This window comes from Anopheles moucheti, chromosome 2, assembly GCF_943734755.1.
Source record: "Anopheles moucheti chromosome 2, idAnoMoucSN_F20_07, whole genome shotgun sequence".
In the NCBI taxonomy this organism is placed as follows: domain Eukaryota; kingdom Metazoa; phylum Arthropoda; class Insecta; order Diptera; family Culicidae; genus Anopheles; species Anopheles moucheti.
In genome coordinates, this window is record NC_069140.1 from 99,493,638 (window position 1) to 99,512,161 (window position 18,524).

The 18,524-nt window shown below is 46.7% G+C and overlaps 2 protein-coding genes across 3 annotated transcripts; both read left to right on the forward strand.

Moving 5' to 3' along the window:
• The first annotated feature begins 6,462 nt into the window (after window positions 1-6,462).
• LOC128310570 (uncharacterized) lies at window positions 6,463-11,432 on the forward strand. The gene is made up of 3 exons (XM_053047242.1): window positions 6,463-6,900; window positions 9,555-9,685; window positions 9,789-11,432. The coding sequence occupies exons 1-3, from the start codon at window positions 6,802-6,804 to the stop codon at window positions 9,904-9,906; spliced, it is 348 nt and encodes a 115-aa protein (XP_052903202.1). The 5' UTR covers window positions 6,463-6,801; the 3' UTR covers window positions 9,907-11,432.
• Window positions 11,433-13,364: 1,932 nt separating this feature from the next.
• LOC128303431 (protein HID1) lies at window positions 13,365-17,674 on the forward strand. Of its 2 annotated transcripts, XM_053040389.1 has the most exons (5): window positions 13,365-13,759; window positions 14,045-15,091; window positions 15,159-15,249; window positions 15,318-16,799; window positions 16,895-17,674. In XM_053040389.1, the coding sequence occupies exons 1-4, from the start codon at window positions 13,694-13,696 to the stop codon at window positions 16,772-16,774; spliced, it is 2,661 nt and encodes an 886-aa protein (XP_052896349.1). In that variant the 5' UTR covers window positions 13,365-13,693; the 3' UTR covers window positions 16,775-16,799; window positions 16,895-17,674. The 2 variants fall into 2 exon arrangements, with proteins under 2 accessions (XP_052896349.1, XP_052896341.1); XM_053040381.1 differs by having other exon boundaries at window positions 15,318-17,674.
• The last annotated feature ends 850 nt before the right edge of the window (window positions 17,675-18,524 follow it).

Consider the following 18,524-nt stretch of genomic DNA (forward strand, 5'->3'; position numbering starts at 1 on the left):
GAAATCCTGTATGATGCAAGAGTAGTTCCTACATACCGATCAGTATCTCTGACACACCTCTCTTATCGCCTGCAGAAGTAAATCAATAACTCGTACCAGTTGTGCTGGGTCGCGTGTTTCTCTCTCTCTCTCTCTCTCTTTTTCTGCTGCTGCTGTTACTGCTGCATTCCAATGTAGCACAAATGACGCAGCACACGGTGCTTATCAAGAGATTCTGGAGCGCTGCACCAGCGTTACCAGGATCCACTCATTTGGAGGACAAGTTCACGCGCAAACAGCTTCTGAAATGACGCATTAAAATGACGTTTGCCCGGCGCAATTAACGAACATACGACCGCATTGTTCCAATTTAATTGGTGCATCGCCATTGGACGCTACTCGAGTCGGACGAGCCCCCTACTACCGGATGGTTTTGTGGGTTTGTCCAGCCTGTGGCACCAGTTCTGGTAGTTCGGAAACCGGTATTTCCTGTAAAGTTCTTCGTCGTAAAACAACAGGTCTTTTAAAACACCCCACACAGGTGATTTGGTATTACTAATTGAGGTTATGTGCTTTTACGCACCGAGCACATGGGTCACACCTAGGTGTAGACTGACCTCATTTTCATGCGACGTTTTGTAGCTACCTCACTTGCCATAAGAATTTGAAATGCTTCTTTTAACAAACAATGCTATTCAAACAAAATCTCTTCCGACCACGTGGTCGATAGGCGGCGCCATTTGTTTTCCCTTTTGGGCACAGGCTAGCAGCTTCGCAAAAAGGACAGACAGACAAGGTGTATGCGTTCGAGGAAGGTACAAAACACTCGCCAGGTAGAACGTTCAACAGTTCAGATTAGCTAGAAAACCTTGCAGAGCAGTGGAAGAATGAAATATTGACAAAATCCCCATCATAAATTCTATTTTGTTGTACCTCAGACTCCGTGAGCGTCCTCAACAAGTGCCGACAGTTGCTGAGCTGTCGTAAACTGCACTTAAAAAAACACACATAAGCCCGACAACAATAGGGGAAGGCTTAAACCGAAAGCGGGAAAAAGGGGCCACGGAACCAACCGGGGCGCAGATTTACGGGTGGTCTAATCTTGGACCTTAATCGTCACCACCAGCGGGAACGAATCTTGGTAAAAGCCAGAAAGCCAGAAGCCTCATCACAAGCAAGTAGGAACGAGGGAGCCAAATGTTTGCAAACCGGGACACTAAACAAAGGAAAACGGTGCTGTACACACAAAACAAACCAAAAGGTACAAAAAGGGTGTTTGCCTTCTAATGATGATTGGAAAGCACTTCGTTCGTTCGGCGGCGGCATCCGCATCGAATGTGTCGGTACTTTTCTTGACCCGGCACTGCTTTCCCGGCTTGCCCGTGCATTGCAGTTGTGAATGATCGCACGTACGGATGGGTGGTGTAAATCACAAAAGGCGTCCTAATGACGCAGGTAGCATCCGACCGCTTATCGGTACTTCCAGGAACCGAAACGATCCGTAAGTCCGCATTGCCTTCTTTCTCCGGACATTTCGCTCCGGATCAGTCCGGATCACCCAGCTCGTTCCTGGAAGTGTTACGATACACGCACAATCTGTGCGGCCAAGATCTACCGCCGATCTTTTGCCAGCATCGAGCTGGTTCGATAGATCAGTCGCGGTTAAGGGTGATCTTCAATGGCGAGTAGGCTATTTTTAACAATTATCGGAGGTCGTCTGCCGCTCTGCTGCAAGCTAACCGAGCAGACATCGCGCAGACGGCGTGACACAGATTTCCACGAAAATTCTCACCGGTTGTTTACTAAACCCGAGCGATCGTACCACTCGCAGGTGGACATCGGACACTGTGACGCTGGCGCGCCCTGCGGGAATTACACCCAGCTGATGTGTGCTGTGTCTCATAGAGATATGATTGAAATTCTCGTTTCAGTTGCATCAGCCGAAATAGGACCATGTGGACGGCCGTTTATTTGTGAATGAACACCCTGTACAGGAACGTTAGCTCAGGTAAACGAATGCGTTCAGGGTGGGTTACCATTCTCAGGTTAACGTTGAAGTAACATACCGAGAAAAAAAAATAGACACTCGGCAACTTGCCATCAATGTTTCCCTACATAGGTTTTGTTGTGTTAACATAGAGTATTTTTGCCCCTCTCTGTTCCTCTCCGTTCTCGATTCGTCGCTTGCAATTGGTACACTTCTTGGTACAGTTCCAAGCGTTGGTGCAAAGGGTCGTCGTATCTTTTTTCGAACACTGTTTGCCTTTACAGAGGTGTCGTTCTAGGGGTGTTGTAAAAGGGAACGTAAATAAATTCAGCCGACGGCATGCCGAAGGTCGTGTACGATGATTACCGGAACTTCGATGTTGCATCATCTTGATCATGCACGTGCTTGTTGCATACGTATTTGTTTTGGGACTTACCAGGTGGTGGGTTAATTATGGGACACTCTGCAGGGAAATTCAGGTCCAAAGCGAGCCACTAAGCGGCGTGAGAATGTGAACAAACTCATACCGTAGTTAATGCGTTCGGTTACAGTTTTTCTTACTATCGATGAAAGATTAATAAATCGCGACTTGATGCATTGGCTTCCCCGTGCCTTGAGGTGCCAACTGTCAAATTAGCTGTCAAATTAGTACGGGTACTCGCCGCTTGGTGCCGCATAAGCTAATTTTCGGAAATTAGAGAAATTGCAATAGCAATGTGCATTTGGTATATTTTCTCAGAGATATTTGGTTTGTACACTTATAAATTTCGACGACATTACTATAATATTCCAGTTCAAACTAATTAAGTCTGAACAAAGACTTTAAAATCGACGTTATACAGTATAGTACAGTAGGTGCAGCAGACTCGTTCTAGTGTCGATCACCTAAACCCGATTACTTGCGGTGATTCCTTCGGCTTTATTGAGCTCAGAATCACGTCTCGTAAACAGTACATCCTGCATTAAATGTTGACTAGTATGTCTGGTTCATCATCATCATCGTAAACATTGCAGCAGCAGCAGCAGCACAAAAATCGTTATAACTTCCCTTTCCGAGTGCGAGACAAAACCATCCCCGAACGGAACGGAAGGATACGCTGCATCGCATCTGCAAGTCCACCGGCGAAAGGTAACGCATCATAACCGAGCGCACTCGTCGTAAAATGTTTTGCCACAAATGAGCATAATTATGGGGCGAACAACAGACACCGAGAGAAAGGCTGCAGAAATCATGAAACCACATCGCCACCACCACCGACTTCCAAATGGGCAAGATCGAGCCAAACGACCTCATTACGGGTGTAAAATTTAACTACCGCGAACACCGGAACGGGTTAGCATATTTCTTTCCGCGTCAGTTTACACCGGTTCCAAGCCCGGGCCAGAACCGGACCTAATAAAATCCGTGGAATGATGACGAATTCCCTAATAAGCGTTGCTCCTTGTTTGATATTTCATCCTTCATTTCCAACACTCGGCGTTCCTGTCTATGGACAACTATATCAAAATAAGTTGTAATTCCCAAGCTTGCTTACTATGCGCTTTGTTGGTTTCCCCTCCCCAGACGGGGATCGAACGTAAATTGAAAGCATAATAAGTGTTCCAATCAATATTCACGGGAACGGGATGATATAATTCAATCAACGTCGTCCTACTAAGCGGGCTATTGCGTTCCTCGATGCGTCATTTGCGAGCAATGTGGAATTTTGTGGTGTACACGTAGCAGAAGGAACGTATACTGTACGGGAACCAAATCGGCAATTGATTTGATTGCCGCGGGAAATTCACAGTGTCACCACAACGGTCCGCAGGTTCGAAGTCCAGTTTGTGGATTCATCCTGCGGCGAAGTTTTTGTTTTCATCGAAAAGATCGAAGTACATTGAAAGAAGTGCTACATGAGAAGCAAGTTTGCCGCTATTAGAATGATTCCAACATTGTGTTATCAAGATTTGTTCTCAAACTCTTCCAATGAAATATATTTTCTCTACACTTCGAAACAATCCCTCGCGGCGAAGATACGCACCAGTACCTTAGACGAACCTTTCGGAGAGCAGAAGCGCGATAAAGCAACGGAGAATTGCGAATACCATTGAAAGTCGCCTTTGGTGTTATTGCGCATTAAGTAATCAACAACGCGTTCGATTAATGGCACTTGATGTCCTTCCTTTTTCCCAAGCGCTCCCAATGGATGACTGATCGCGCATTTTTCAAGCGACAAAAAAGGGCCAAATGCGACACGTTTTGATCGTGCGTACTCATCGATCGTCCGACCCAACCTCGTTTCATTATCACAAATTAAGCTGCTCCCCTATCTGCCGGTCCTAGATGTTGAAACGTTCAGTGAAAAACTCATCCCCACTGTACAACGTTTTGTTTTGAGGTTGGGTCACGCTGACTCATGGAAGAGTCCTACCGTTTAGCGTCTGTGTCGGTGTTTTTTTGTATTCCCGGGAACAGCAAAACAAACATCATGAGACGTAAATTCCACTTCGGCATTTTTTAACGTGATTTTGTGCTGCCAAACACCCAGGCATGACATGCTTTCAAGCGACCAAAACATGTAACGTCAACGATCGAGTAGATCGCCCGCCAAAACAACCAGGCAACTGGCAAACAACACGCGACCTGCGTCACGCTACACGCCGAGAGTCTTCGATCCGATTGGCATTGGGAATTGGCGGAGAAAAGGAAGAATTGTACGTAAACAAAGATATAAATTAATTGGCCGTTGATGCGTTCAGGTTTGTTTTTGGGGCTGTTTTGGGGTAGCTGACCTATTACGTGGTTAATGTTTATGTGTATCAGTGTGGTTGTAAGGTCACATGTGAGAGCTACATGCTGTGAAGGGGAGTTGGGAAATTGAATCGTCTGACGATCGAACTTGTGATCAAACCCATTACGAGTTTTTTGTTGTTATAATAGTTCTGGATAGAGATTAAGATGTGGAAAATGTAGTTTAACTTGTAATAATGCTTGATATTCACACTGTGTGTAATATCACATTAGAATCAACATGAGGATACTGAAGAGTGTTAGCACATTTACGCAGTGTTGCCATCTTCTGGCCTATTTGAAATTATCTGCTAACAGGATCTTTTAGGGAAGAGAAAGTTTTTGTTCCCACAATGTTTCAGCGGGTATAAAAAATTAGATATTTTCTACATATCTCTCAAGCAGTGTTGCCAGAAAATGAAGCACAGGACTCATGAAAGGATCCTCGCTCAGGTACAGTATAGCACGGAAAATATGATACAGAGAGGATTCTACACTTCTTCATCTTTGTTCCCAAACTGGTATGGTGGGAAAATTAGAAATTTCCCATACATCTCCTTAGCAGTGATGCCAGACAAAGCAACACTGGAATCCGATCATTGCTCAGGTACAGTCTAGCCCGAAAAATAGGATACGGTTAGGAAGTACACCTCAATGCCTCTGTTTCAGGTGGGAAAAATTGTTAAGATTTTTGTACGTTACCCTAGAAGTGATGCCAGATGAAGTAACACAGGCATTCGCTTCTCACTCAGGTACGGTGTATAGCTGGGAAGTTAGGATACAGTGGGAATGCTGGAATACTTAATCTTTCAGGGTTCAAAATTGTTTCTTCCTCCCATTTTCTATCTACAAATGTAACAAGGGTAGCAAAAAGGTATTGTTTTAGTACATAAGACGTATATAAATTAGCGTAAATGTTCGAAGACATCCATTCCCATAAAGGAAAAATTAAATCTGAGTTAGGGTCCCATTTTAAATTTTACATTCACTACTAGTCTTTCATTCACTCGTGATTTGGACGCCAATTGACCTTACATTATAGCAACTCATTTTTATGCTTCAATCTTTCATTTTAATCACTTCGCTCCAGTCACTCCTCCCGAATGGCCAATCGTCCGATCGGTGTGGACACACTCGCCCAGTCTAATCAGTCCTCCCGTATTCTGCCTGCCCAGCATCCGTTGGAACCTCGGAAGCCACACGTGCAGCCAAGCACGTGATTGTAGCGTGCGTGGAAATGTTTATGGCCTCCGGCGCGGGAACCGGGGAAACGCCAAGGGAGAAAGGAAAAAAAACCCTCCGTGCGGTATCGCTGTGCACTTACCAACCCCTTTTTACCCATTTCCTTTTTCCTGCCACCTTCTGTCCGTACCGTTGCACGAAACGAGGATGCATCGTACACCGATGCATTCTAATCTTCTTCAAAACTTGTGAATGAACAAAATCAATTTGTCGGCGTTCTTCTCTCCCTGTCATTTGCCCACACGCTCTCTACCTTACCTACGACTAGCCCTTCCGGCCCTGCTTCGTGCACTTGGGTTGCAACCGAAAAGAGGAAAGCGAGAGCGAGAAAATTACGGAGCAAGCGAGTGAGAAAGAGAGAGCTTCGGTCCATGCGTAGCGCATGCCGATGGTGTTTCTATGTTCCGATGGGCGCGCGATTGCCCTGGTCCGGCATAAATTGTTCCGATCCGGACGCACGAAGCTCATTCGTGTCCCAACATCGAGATCAACACAAGTTAACGGAAAAGCCGGCGCTCTCTTGAAGGAAGCATCCATCCTACAGAAGGAAACGGCGCGGTGTACGCAGAGCTAACAGAGTGACACTACAGTTTGGCGCAAACATTTCAAACCACCGTGTGTTTGTGGCGTTAGTAGCAAGCCGGTGTGCAAGACAGTGCAATCGTGGTTTTCCGCATTTTATAAAGGCAATATTTAGAAACCGGCACCAAGCGTTGAGGACGATATATACTACGGAGTTTAAAGTTTCATCCTACCATCGGTGGTAGTCGTCACAGCGATCGACTAAAGACACTGCTCGACTAAAGTGACAGTTTAAACAATGGCACACAAATTAGTGTCGTGTAGTGCCTGTGTGCTGGTGGTGCTGTTCGTGTTAAGTACAGTGAGCGTATCAAGGCAGGCGTCGCTTTCACTACGGGTAAGTGCTCATAGTATCCCATCATCACTAGAATCGTATATAGCGTATGTATTACACCGAGAGGTACCGAGGCCTCCGATCGATCGAGGACAAAATTGTACAGTGTACATAGTTGAGATCACCCTCCGATCAGCTTAGCAAGTTAGCAATATCCCTATAAGAATATTTCAACCGAAACACCCTGTACGGTCGGTTAACCTGCTCATGTTCTTGACTTTGGTTCCAACGCAATAACCAACAGCTTGTAGTGTGTTTCTTGCGCTCCCCACCGAGCTTCCCTTTCCGGGCGATCGTACCGCCAAAATATGCGTTGCTGCCCGATTTGTCTGACCTTCAGAATGATCCAATTCGACCGACCAAGCCAAAACAAACCCCAAACCGCGTTCCATCCCTTGTAAGTTAGTCGAACACCGTTTTCCTGCTTCTGCCGTCTCCGAGTTCTTCGGTTTCATCAATTTCTGCACCCTCCTCCGTTCAAAAAGAAACAGAAACAACACTGACGAGACAACGGCGGAAACGATCCTCGGGCGTGAAATATACACTTCACGCCGGAGACCGCCGGAACAAAACAGGAGACCAGTAATGGACCAAGGGCCTGCCATTAGTGTGTGTTTGTGTGTGTGCTGCGTATTTTCGGTAGCAAATTGGTTTATGTAATAGGGCCCGGTTTCTTCAATGACTAAATTGGTTTTTGTCCACGAAATTGGACCCACCCTTGGCCAGGCCTTCAGCCGCGAGGAGAGTTTCCTGCTCGTGCTGGTTCTGCAGCGTTGCAGCTCGTTGCAGCATCGACCGTTGGGAGATGCAATCATTTCACAACTGATGCAATTTTTTTTTCGGGGGGAACAACAACATGTCGGATCGTAACCTTGGAATATGGATGTAGTTTTTGTGTCCTTCGGAACACATTGCCCCAGCGCTGAGGGCTAACAGTGCCATGAAGCAGTGAATAACTATAATTAAATCTGAACTGTTGGGCCTTCATTAGCTGCTTTGCCAGGCCTGCGAACACCGTATTTAACAGTGCCATCGCACAATAATGAGCCAAACACAGCTTGTCCACCCCGGGACATCTTGTTCTAAAACTAACATTTGTTGTTAATTAATGTTCGCTAATAGTATATCTCCACCCAGTCGCTCCCATCCGCCATGCTTGTGATTCATCTTTCCATTCCACTTTCTCGCACTGGACACGCTTGAAGGTTATTCCTTTTTCCTGCTGAAAAAAGAAGAAGCATTTTTCCGATGTTGAACTTCATTAGAAATACATTGCCAATGCTATCTCCATTGAGCAAACGTGGAGATACATTGATTGGGATGCATCGATTGAAGTATGTTACCGAGAAAAATAAATCTTTTTACTGACAAATCCCAGTCCTGCCGATTCCGTCCTCCTAGCTTCCCATGCTAGCGAACCTTATGCGCCAATGTAGTACCAGTAATTGGATAGCGTTCGTGGAAGCAGACGCACAGTACGGGGACGATGACAGATATTCATCCAAATTACTTTCGGATTCTGATGAATTTTGGCAGGCACCGGTGAAGTCGTTATTACACTGCACACGAACGAACTTTCGCCGCTCAACAGGTAGCTGGTCTATGTGCTTTCATTTGTTAGAAATTGATAACCTTCCACTCGAAAGGAATTGCCTGTCGGGTCATCAAGGTCTCAGAGCGTTCTGCTTTTCTTTTCGGCACACCGTATCGAAACCATAAAACACGAAGGAGCTCTGGCTGCGGCGTGTATTGCTGGCGTTTGCTGTATCGCCGCCTATCAGTCCACGTTTACTCATTCATTCATAAAGTGAAGAGTAGAGTTGTTTACACCCAAGCGTGTCGTCCGCGTGCCGTGCGGGTCGCCATGGCTGTTCGGCGACGCGTACGTATGCAAATATGGTCGCGCGTTCGCCCATTTGTACCAAAGTGTACCACGGTGTAGGGTTACGGACCTGCCCACTTCAAACTGTGGTCACAACAACGCAGTTCGTACGCGGATATGGTGGCGTCTCTGCCGTCGCCTGTAAATGCTTGATCGAGGCGTTTGTTCTTGGTTTCTGTTTGGCTGTGTCATCAAGTTTAAAGTGATGCATCGATCGTTGAAGTCTAAAGTCCACCTGATGAAGAAACTTGGTTTTCGGAATTCGCGGTCGGAATTCTGGGAAGTTTTGGCCCCAGCAGTACCCAAGACGGTCTCATAAAGGCGTCTGCAGATTTTGAAATCCCGATTGACACGCTTCGTGCGTCATCGGCATGCACGGTGCGGCACGTTTGAGCATCAACCCGATGAACCGTGGCCACATGTTTACATATTGATTTATAGCAGCAAGCCCCAATGCTCCTGCGGTAACCACCGTACTATTGATTGGTGATAAGAAACTCCCGTCAGCGAAGCAGGAAGTGAGGCGTATTGATAGGAGAAGCGGTAAAGGTAGCGAGTAAAAGATAGACTGACATCGTTCAACTGTTCTGTGTGCACAGTGAGCACGAGACTTTCATATGCGCATGCTTGGACTGATTTACTCAGGTTGAAACGTTATGCATTGCATCTTATCAGGTTAGATGCAGAGCGAGTCGCCATTTTTTCGACAAAACTCCTTCGAAACGATCAGGTCCTGGACAGTATTACATCGTTTTGTGTTACTTTATTCCCACAGGTTTTGTCACGTGGTGAGCGATCAGTTATCAACCAAACGCACAGCAATGGGACGTGCGAAGGCAATACACCGTGTGGTTGGGCAGTTTACATCCCGTCAACCAGAGTCATCGAAAACTTCATGAAAAATACGTAAGTATGGCACAGTGTTATGCCACAGACATACGCAGTGTGCTCATTATGTCCTCTTTCTACAACACACTTCAACCATTTATCACCCCACGTTTGATGATAGGTGCGATTGCGAGAATCAGCTGCAGTGCGTCCGAACGGATGATGATGTCTCGATCAGTGCGTACGTCTACCGCTGTCGGGAGCATCCTCCGAAGGCAAAGTCAGTACCCGCGTCCTGATCAGCTCGCCTGGACGCCATCATGCACTGGAATTCCACCGTGGCAGCACGCCCCAGCTCTACGTCCGGATCGCGGGCAATCCTGTGAAACCGGTTGCGGGAGTGTGTGCATACTATGTAACTACTAAACACCGAAACCTCCAACCATATTACAAACTGAAAGGAAAGCACTATATAACATTACCCGCCAGTAGCAGCGAAGTGAATGCTCTCCAACGTAGCTATGTAAGAACTTGAATCCCAATATTTTAATAACGACACGCGAATGGAAAACTCAATTCACCGTGCACCACCGAATCGCTACGGTTGATGGTAAAATATTTAAAATTTATTTATATTCGCTTACTTGTTTACTCGTTTTTAAAATTCTACCTTCCATTGTTGCGCATCTGATATGGCTCCATGTCCGCTTCTTCCGCAGCGCCTTTATGTCAGCAGCTTTTTTTATATAAACATGGTTTAATTATTTTACTGTAAGCTAGATGTAACACCTAAATATGCTCATTACACATGCTACGCCGAAGGGAAACATGAAGTGAAACCTGGTTCGGGCTCATCTTCGCATCATTTGCTTTACAGGACGGCGTCATATTGACGCCATCTGCTCACCCCAAAAACAGTGCACATACATACTACCCAGCCAATACTAGGTACTATCAAGCCCCAAAAACGTTCGTTCGAACGGTGTTTGCGAAGAGCAAAAACAAATTTGTGTCATGAGTAGTTAATGGTGGTCCATGGTTATTACAAGGACGTTAAATAAATCGCTCCCTATCTTTGGAAAAGACTTGACTGTACTGTACTGTAGAATGGATGAGCCGTACCGATGCCAAACAAAAGACACGCATTGTCCGATCTGATTTGTGTACTCAAAACCAAACACACTCAGCTAGTGCACGCTAGTGTACGAACGATCCAGGTTTGCCACAGTGTAAGGAGTTTCAAAAGTCCGCACAAGAAACAAAAAGGAAACATTCATCAGCTCCACTCGCTTAGTTACGTAAGACAATGTTAGCCGTTAACGTTAATGAAAGGTTCTTCTATGAGAAACAAAATACATAATAGGAATCTCCCGGATCGTGCGCCCTTCCGGAGCATGGAACACCTGTTTTTTTTTGTTTTTAAAATTCACGCGTACTTAAAGACGATGCATCGGACAGTTGCTACAGTGCAAACTAATTAACGATAAGCATTCAATCGGGAAAGACACGCACGAAACGGTTTACCTAGCTGCTCCTACTACCGTACAACTCTACGCAACCGCACTTGGATCACATAGACACTTAGAACACATACAAAATATGCCACATTTCATATGCTTCAAGAATTGTAACAGCTTTTACAGTCAGTATTCAACACGTTTCCACTCAAAAGAGAGAACAAATACAGTTGCTACTCCATATTAGTGTTTCCTATAGGTAAGGGATATCCGATTACCAGCTCAGTACGATTAGAACAGGCGTTACTAGTAGGTCGACTATTAGGAAAGAATTTAAAATGATGAAATAAACACCTAATCAGAAGCAGCAAGCAGCAATCGCGCCATTACTCTTAATTATGTAAATCCGAACAACACGTTATAACTTACCGCCACAAAACAAACCAACAGCGATAATTCTTCCTTACCAAACAGCTTAAGGTGGCTACCGCAGCAGCGATTGGCGGAAGAGAACACCGGGGGATACTTACACTTTGTTTACTAGGTTTTGTTGTTTTTTCGTATACCAGAGTCTTCTAATCAACGTACAAACGTGCGTGTTGGCGAGGCTCTTCCGGCATGGTAGGGTAGAAAATTCTAGCACAAAAGAATAAACTAGAACTGGAGGAACCAACTTTTCCATAGTTTGTACGAACAGCGATACTACGCAGATCGTGGTACGCATGATTCACGGCCCTCGTTGCGTAGCCTTGAAACGGTACCGGAGACAGGGAAGGGCACGGTGTCCCAAACGCACAACCTCCGGGACACGACCTCCGTACATAGAACCGACAGCCGGAGGAAACTGCAGGGGCCGGGGAGTGTGCCTAGCATGATAAGACAGTACCAGTTAAGACCCAGATTGTTGACCCGAATAGTGCGGTGGGTACAGGAGTACTCCGGTTTGGATCGCTTCTTCTGTGTTGGATTTTTGGAGCGGAGTTGCAGTTAGCCGGATCTCAGTATCTTTTTGCCTTTCACTGCCTATCACTGAATAATACATCAGCGAGAAATTCTGGAGGACCTAACCGGATGGCGTGCGGTTAATGGCCGATCAACATCAGCGCAAAGACGCATTTGTCTCTTAGGTCATCTTAGGATTTAGACAACAATCTGAGGACATTCAATGTTGTGAATAACTCGCAGAGGCTCGTGCGATGGCGGGCACCGGAGCGCCCTATCGAACATTTATGCTACACCGATTGATGGACAGTTTGGACGGACGTGTCATAGCATTGATCGGTCACTATCGCGCGTCCGCACACGCTCGTACGATTATGGCGATAGGGATATTGTGAAACTTTCTTCTACTGCGACTCATGCTACTATCAGCACGGCGTATAGTACAAAGCATGTCAGCTCCATTGACGTACTCCGTGGCTTTCGTCGTCTTACAAACTTTAAAGCGTCCCACTAAGGACCAAAGTTCACTAGTTGCTAGCACTACTACCGAGCTGCGATGTTGCAATAGGGCGAAAAATTTCGCGGCCCTTACACGGGCTATTGACACGTATTGTTGGGGATCCACTCCAGTTTCGAGTATCCGCCTGTGGTAATCGCGCACCTAGGGAGAGACACGGTGCGAGGTCATTGAATGGTAATGGTCTGATGAAACTGTTGTTACAAACAGGATCGGTGAAATAACAGGCTACGGGTGCAGATAACAATGTTGCTGATCAATGCAAAAAAATTCATTCAAGAGAAGTGATGAAGCGTTCAAAAAACGCACACTATATATTTATACGGCGTGGCGAGAGGTAAGCGATAACGGCTAACATTACGATTATTAGAAGTATGTTGTGCATCACGTTAATGCCCTGATATGAAAATTGATAGTTTGTTTTTCTTTCTGAAGAGCTTCTGAACTTCAGTCTTTTTTTGTGCAAATTTAAAGGTGGAACTAGAAACTTAGAGTACTATAAATTTATTCTTATGTATCGATAATCTCTATTGAGGGTTAATCTGTGCCTGATTATTCATATTCATGAGACTTATGTTCTACTCATTTTTAATCCAACGCGGGTCTGTATAGGAGAACATTAGGCTATACAGTTTGCTTAATATTCAGAACCAAATTTATTACGTGTGGTACTGATAACTTAAGAGTCAACCGTCATTTAGTATTTTAATATTTAACATTAAAAACTAAAATAAAATTGCAATTTTGTGAAGATGGTGCCAGCCCACTGTCCACACTTCGTATCCTACCCGATCTGTCAAAACGGTTGAATGATTCGTGGACGTCTCCGCAGAGTGTATGTTTTTTCTTCATCTGTTTCTAGTTAATTTCCACGCAAAATTTTCACGGTTTCCTTACTGTACAGTTCGAGCGTTTTAGGTGTCGCTTGTATTATAGTGACAAACGTTAAGTTAATTTCATTTCCTTACCGTCCCAAGAAGCACCTAAAAGTGAACCAAGTTCGGTGCGAAGTTGTGTTCTCTTTGTGTGAAGAAAAGTCGTCACTTTTCACACCGTCTGTGCGTGTTTTTTCCCACAAACAAAAGCGACCCATGACGCAGCGCAACGTGGTGTAGAAATCCGTCTTTGGCTTCAATCCCGGTCTAGTGGTCTCGACTCCCGGTCACAAAGATGGGCAATACGGACACGAAGCTAAACTTCCGTAAAGCAATCGTACAGCTGACCAGCAAAAGTCAGGTGAGGTGGTGTTTCTTTCACTGAAGCATAATTATGCAAAAAGAAAAACAACACGCATACACACATGTGCAACATTACAACATGATGTTTGCGCGAGGCCACGAATGTTATGTTTTTGTCTAAAAGCAACGCGATGTGCCTTTTATGACCCTCTGGCTAACATATGTTTTCTGTTCTGCCTCCTCCCACGTAACTGGAACCACCCGACCACCCACACGATGTCTACGTATGTGTTTCGTACGCGCGCCGTCATAATCATCGTCTTTATTATCCACGCCACGCCAGCCAATCGATGCGAGTGATGACGCATTTTGGGAGCAGTTCTGGTGCGAACACAACACACCGGTACAGGATGTGTTTGCGCTGGTGCCGGCGAACGAGATACGCAAGGTGCGAGATGTCATGCCAACGAATTTGGCCACGCTGTGCTACAAGGCCACGGAAAGGATGGTACGGGCGGTGGACAATAGTTGTAGGACGCAGGGCGAACAGCAAACGGTATTGAACTGTGTCCGGTTGCTGACACGCATCCTACCGTACGTGTTCGAGGATGTCCAGTGGAAGGACTTTTTCTGGTCGTCTCTCCCTTCCGGCAGCGAGAAGGAAGAGACCGGTTCCGTTCCGTTGGCCCAGAGTCTGCTGAACGCGATATGTGATCTGCTGTTCTGTCCGGACTTTACCGTGATCGGGTATCGGAAATCGGGCCCCGAAAAAGCGGAAGAACTCAACTCGATCGATAGTTGCGAGTACATCTGGGAGGCTGGCGTTGGATTTGCCCAATCGCCACCCCGCAATGGCAACATGGATTCGAGGCGCACGGAGCTGCTGAAGCTGTTGCTCACGTGCTTTAGCGAAACCATGTACCGTCCACCGACGGCAAGCGATGAACCGAACCGTTGGATCGTGCACTTTACCAGTGCGGACAATCGGCACGCGCTGCCCCTGTTCACCTCGCTGCTGAACACGGTCTGTGCGTACGACCCGGTCGGTATCGGTGTACCGTACAACCACCTGCTGTTCACGGACACGCTCGAACCGCTGGTTGAGGTATGTCTGCAGATTTTAATCGTCACGCTCGACCATGACATCACGAGCAATGGGCCGGCACAGTCGTCGGCGTACATACACGACGACAGTACCATCGCGGACAATCTCTTCATCAACTATCTGTCGCGCATTCACCGGGACGATGATTTTCAGTTCATACTGAAGGGTGTTACGCGTTTGCTAAACAATCCGCTAGTGCAGAGCTATCTGCCAAACTCGACCAAGCGGCTCCACTGTCACCAGGAGTTGCTGGTGTTCTTCTGGAAGATTTGCGACTATAACAAGGTAATGCAATAAGTAGTGGTAAGAGGAACGTAATAGTCGCTCTAATTTATACCTTTTCTTTTAACAGAAATTTCTCTACTTTGTGCTGAAAAGCAGTGACGTGCTGGACATACTCGTACCGATTCTCTACCATCTGAACGATTCCCGTGCCGATCAATGTAAGTATGGCCTGCAAAGGTTCGCCCGCAAACTTACTCCTAAACACGATGTCTTTCAAATATTCCAGCACGCGTTGGACTGATGCACATTGGTGTGTTCATTCTGTTGCTCCTATCCGGCGAGCGTAACTTTGGCGTTCGCCTAAACAAACCCTACACAGCCACCGTACCGATGGACATTCCCGTGTTTACCGGTACACACGCGGATCTGCTGATAACGGTGTTTCATAAAATCATTGCTACCGGGCACCAGCGGCTGCAGCCACTGTTTGACTGTCTGCTTACGATTCTCGTCAACGTGTCGCCGTACTTGAAGACACTCTCGATGGTGGCTAGCATTAAGTTGTTGCATCTGCTGGAAGCATTCAGCACGCCCTGGTTCCTTTACTCGGCACCCTCGAACCATCATTTGGTGTTTTTCCTGCTGGAAATCTTTAACAACATCATCCAGTATCAGTTCGATGGGAATTCGAACCTGGTGTACACGATAATCCGCAAGCGGCAGGTGTTCCATGCGCTTGCGAATCTACCGACGGATGCGGCCGGCATTGCGCGTTGTCTCAGCAACCGCAAGGGTGGAAACGGAGCTGGAATGGGCGGTGGACGTACGGGTGGTTCTAGTCAAGGAGCGGCCTCCAGAAGTGTGGCCGGGCAGGATGATGCCGCTGATTATCAGCAGCGTAAAGCTGCCCTCACTGCGACCGGTACCGGAAGCGGATCTGTTGCCGGGGATGAAAGCGAGGAGGACCGTATTGTCACACGAACGGGGCGGCTCGGTTTGCGCGAAGCGGACAGTGCAAGTGAAAGGGAAGAAGACGCCCGAATCGGGGACGAGGATGCCCGTAGCGATATAGTGGAAGAATCGATGGAAGGTTCACGGCCAGCGCAGGAAGCCGAACCCGGAACGCTAAAGGCCACGCTACTAGATACGCCCAATCTGGCACAGATCACCGAACGGGAATCGGCACACCCGAGCGATCTTGCTAGTCCCTCGTCGCCGGATGTACCGGCAGTGCCGGAAAAGGGGCCCGCAAGCGATGAAGAAGAACCGGAAGCTAATGGCACCAAAAAGGGGGCTGCGACTGATTCGTCTCCGAGCAAAACGCCTTCCCCACTGCGACGTTCGGTTGCGCAGCGTGGCAGCTTGCGCGTAACACCTGCGCCGGTGCACGGCGTCCAGGTGAAACAGTGGCAACCGACACCGGAGTGGGTGCAGTCGTGGCGCTCGAAGCTACCGCTCCAAACAATCATGCGCCTGCTGCAAGTGCTCGTACCACAGGTGGAAAAGATCTGCATCGATAAAGGCCTTACCGATGAGTCGGAGATACTGAAGTTTCTGCAGCACGGTACGCTCGTCGGTTTGCTGCCCGTGCCGCATCCGATCCTGATACGGAAGTACCAAGCGAACGGTGGCACCACGGCCTGGTTCCGCACGTACATGTGGGGCGTTATCTATCTGCGCAACGTTGATCCGGCCGTCTGGTACGATACGGAGGTGAAACTGTTCGAGATACAGCGCGTCTAAGCAGCGACACCCCAAAGGGACACTGGTAAGCGTCAAAAGTTCTTATTCCATACTAACCCTTCATCATCTTCATCTCGTGTGTAAGCTTTTCTAACGATTGTTACTATTGCCGTACCGGAGGTTAAGGAGAATGATGCCTTTGAATGTAGCATAAGAGATAGAATCTGTAGCAGGAAGAAAGCGGTAGAGAGAGAGAGAGAGGGATTCTCCAACAGAAACGGTGTAATCACCGCATACCCGTACTCAACATTCAAAACTGACCATTCCGTCTAACCGCCATTGGGAAGTAAATCCAAAGCAAAGTAAGATATAAAAAGGCATACCAGTAAGTAATGCCTCGCCTCTTTTCGACACTTATTTCAACGCTTTACTGTTTAGCATTAGTTTGTCCGCCTAAACTATACGGAAGCTTTAAAGTTAGTGTGCAACCAGTGCAAAAATAGCTTAAAACTCCTCCATGTCTATCCTCTAGTTATGTTGTTGCCCGGGCTGCATCTGGCGCGCCCTGTAATGATAATAATACAATGAATAATAATGAGACATGCTAAATCTGCTATAAACTTTGTAAAGAGGCTTTGATAAATACAATGGCACGCATATTCGTGTGAAGCATACAGTTTACGTAAACAACAAAAAAACAGCAAAGCTTCGTTAATATGGAAGTTGTTAGAAAGGAAGTGTCAGGGTAAATCTGATAGCAAGAGCATAAGTAAGTGAAGGAAATGGTGGGAAACGTGCAAAACATACCGGCTAGCGTATGTGGCTGACGTGCAGTAACTTAAACCAATCAAATCTATATAACAAACGTAGCATATTATTACATATACAAACCCATACAATATATCAAATGCGTGTGACGAAAGGGCGGGCACGTTTGAGCTTTCCCTGTTATCGCACGGAGACTGTGTTAAATTAGCTGTTTTATCTTCGTGATATAAAAAATATTGAGAATCACTTCGTGGTTGCATGTAAAATCGGTATGTAGCAACTGTAAGTTGTGGCACGTTCCCAGGTAGGATTGGGATTTGAACCCGTAATCTGTCCCATGGTCCCATGGTTACATATGCATGATAGTAGCATAATTTAGCATAGAAATCGTTGCATGCGTGCGGGAAAAAGTTATCCCAGCCCGGGGCCGCAGGGCAGCAAAAAGATTACGGTGTGACTGTATTGGTCGGGCTGGCACTGGCAGTCCACTCCGGGACGCGATCCCACTACTGCTTGCCGCGGAGACTCTTAGCTGCTGGTTTTCACCCCTCGCTCGGTGTGTCTCTCCTTAGCCAACCTGAATGTCTCGGACTCCTCCGTGACACCCATATTGACGGCCAGCTTAGTGCGGACGTCCCGTCAACATGGCCTGGTCCAGCACACAGGACTCCCGCCCTCAAATCAGTCCGTAATCCGACCCACGAGTAGCCGCGTTACAGGAGACGCCACGCTCCCAGTCGAGCATGGGTGCGTTAAAACTCGTACCGCTCACTCGGCATGCGTGCATTTTCCCCTTCTCCTTTTGCTGTGTCTATTTTTAGAAACAGCGCGTGCAGCTCCCTCTGGTGGCGCCGACTGTAAGAACAACGGCTTGCATGCGAGACTGAGAGAGCAGAGCGCGCGATTATCCGTGTTTGCAGCAAAGTTTGTACGAAACTTTCTACCAACTGGAAAAATTTGAAATATTTGTTAAAGAAATGATCATCAGGAATACATATTCCCGGTTAGGTCTCAGTATTTGTATCCTTCCATTTAATTATTA

Excerpts from the sequence above, each read along its gene's own strand:
- LOC128310570 (XM_053047242.1), top strand. The coding sequence starts at position 6,802 with ATGGCACACAAATTAGTGTCGTGTAGTGCCTGTGTGCTGGTGGTGCTG. Across the intron at positions 6,901-9,554 it reads AGGCGTCGCTTTCACTACGG|GTTTTGTCACGTGGTGAGCG; the intron begins GTAAGTGCTCAT and ends TTATTCCCACAG. Across the intron at positions 9,686-9,788 it reads GAAAACTTCATGAAAAATAC|GTGCGATTGCGAGAATCAGC; the intron begins GTAAGTATGGCA and ends GTTTGATGATAG.
- LOC128303431 (XM_053040381.1), top strand. The coding sequence starts at position 13,694 with ATGGGCAATACGGACACGAAGCTAAACTTCCGTAAAGCAATCGTACAG. Across the intron at positions 13,760-14,044 it reads AGCTGACCAGCAAAAGTCAG|CCAATCGATGCGAGTGATGA; the intron begins GTGAGGTGGTGT and ends ACGCCACGCCAG. Across the intron at positions 15,250-15,317 it reads CGATTCCCGTGCCGATCAAT|CACGCGTTGGACTGATGCAC; the intron begins GTAAGTATGGCC and ends CAAATATTCCAG.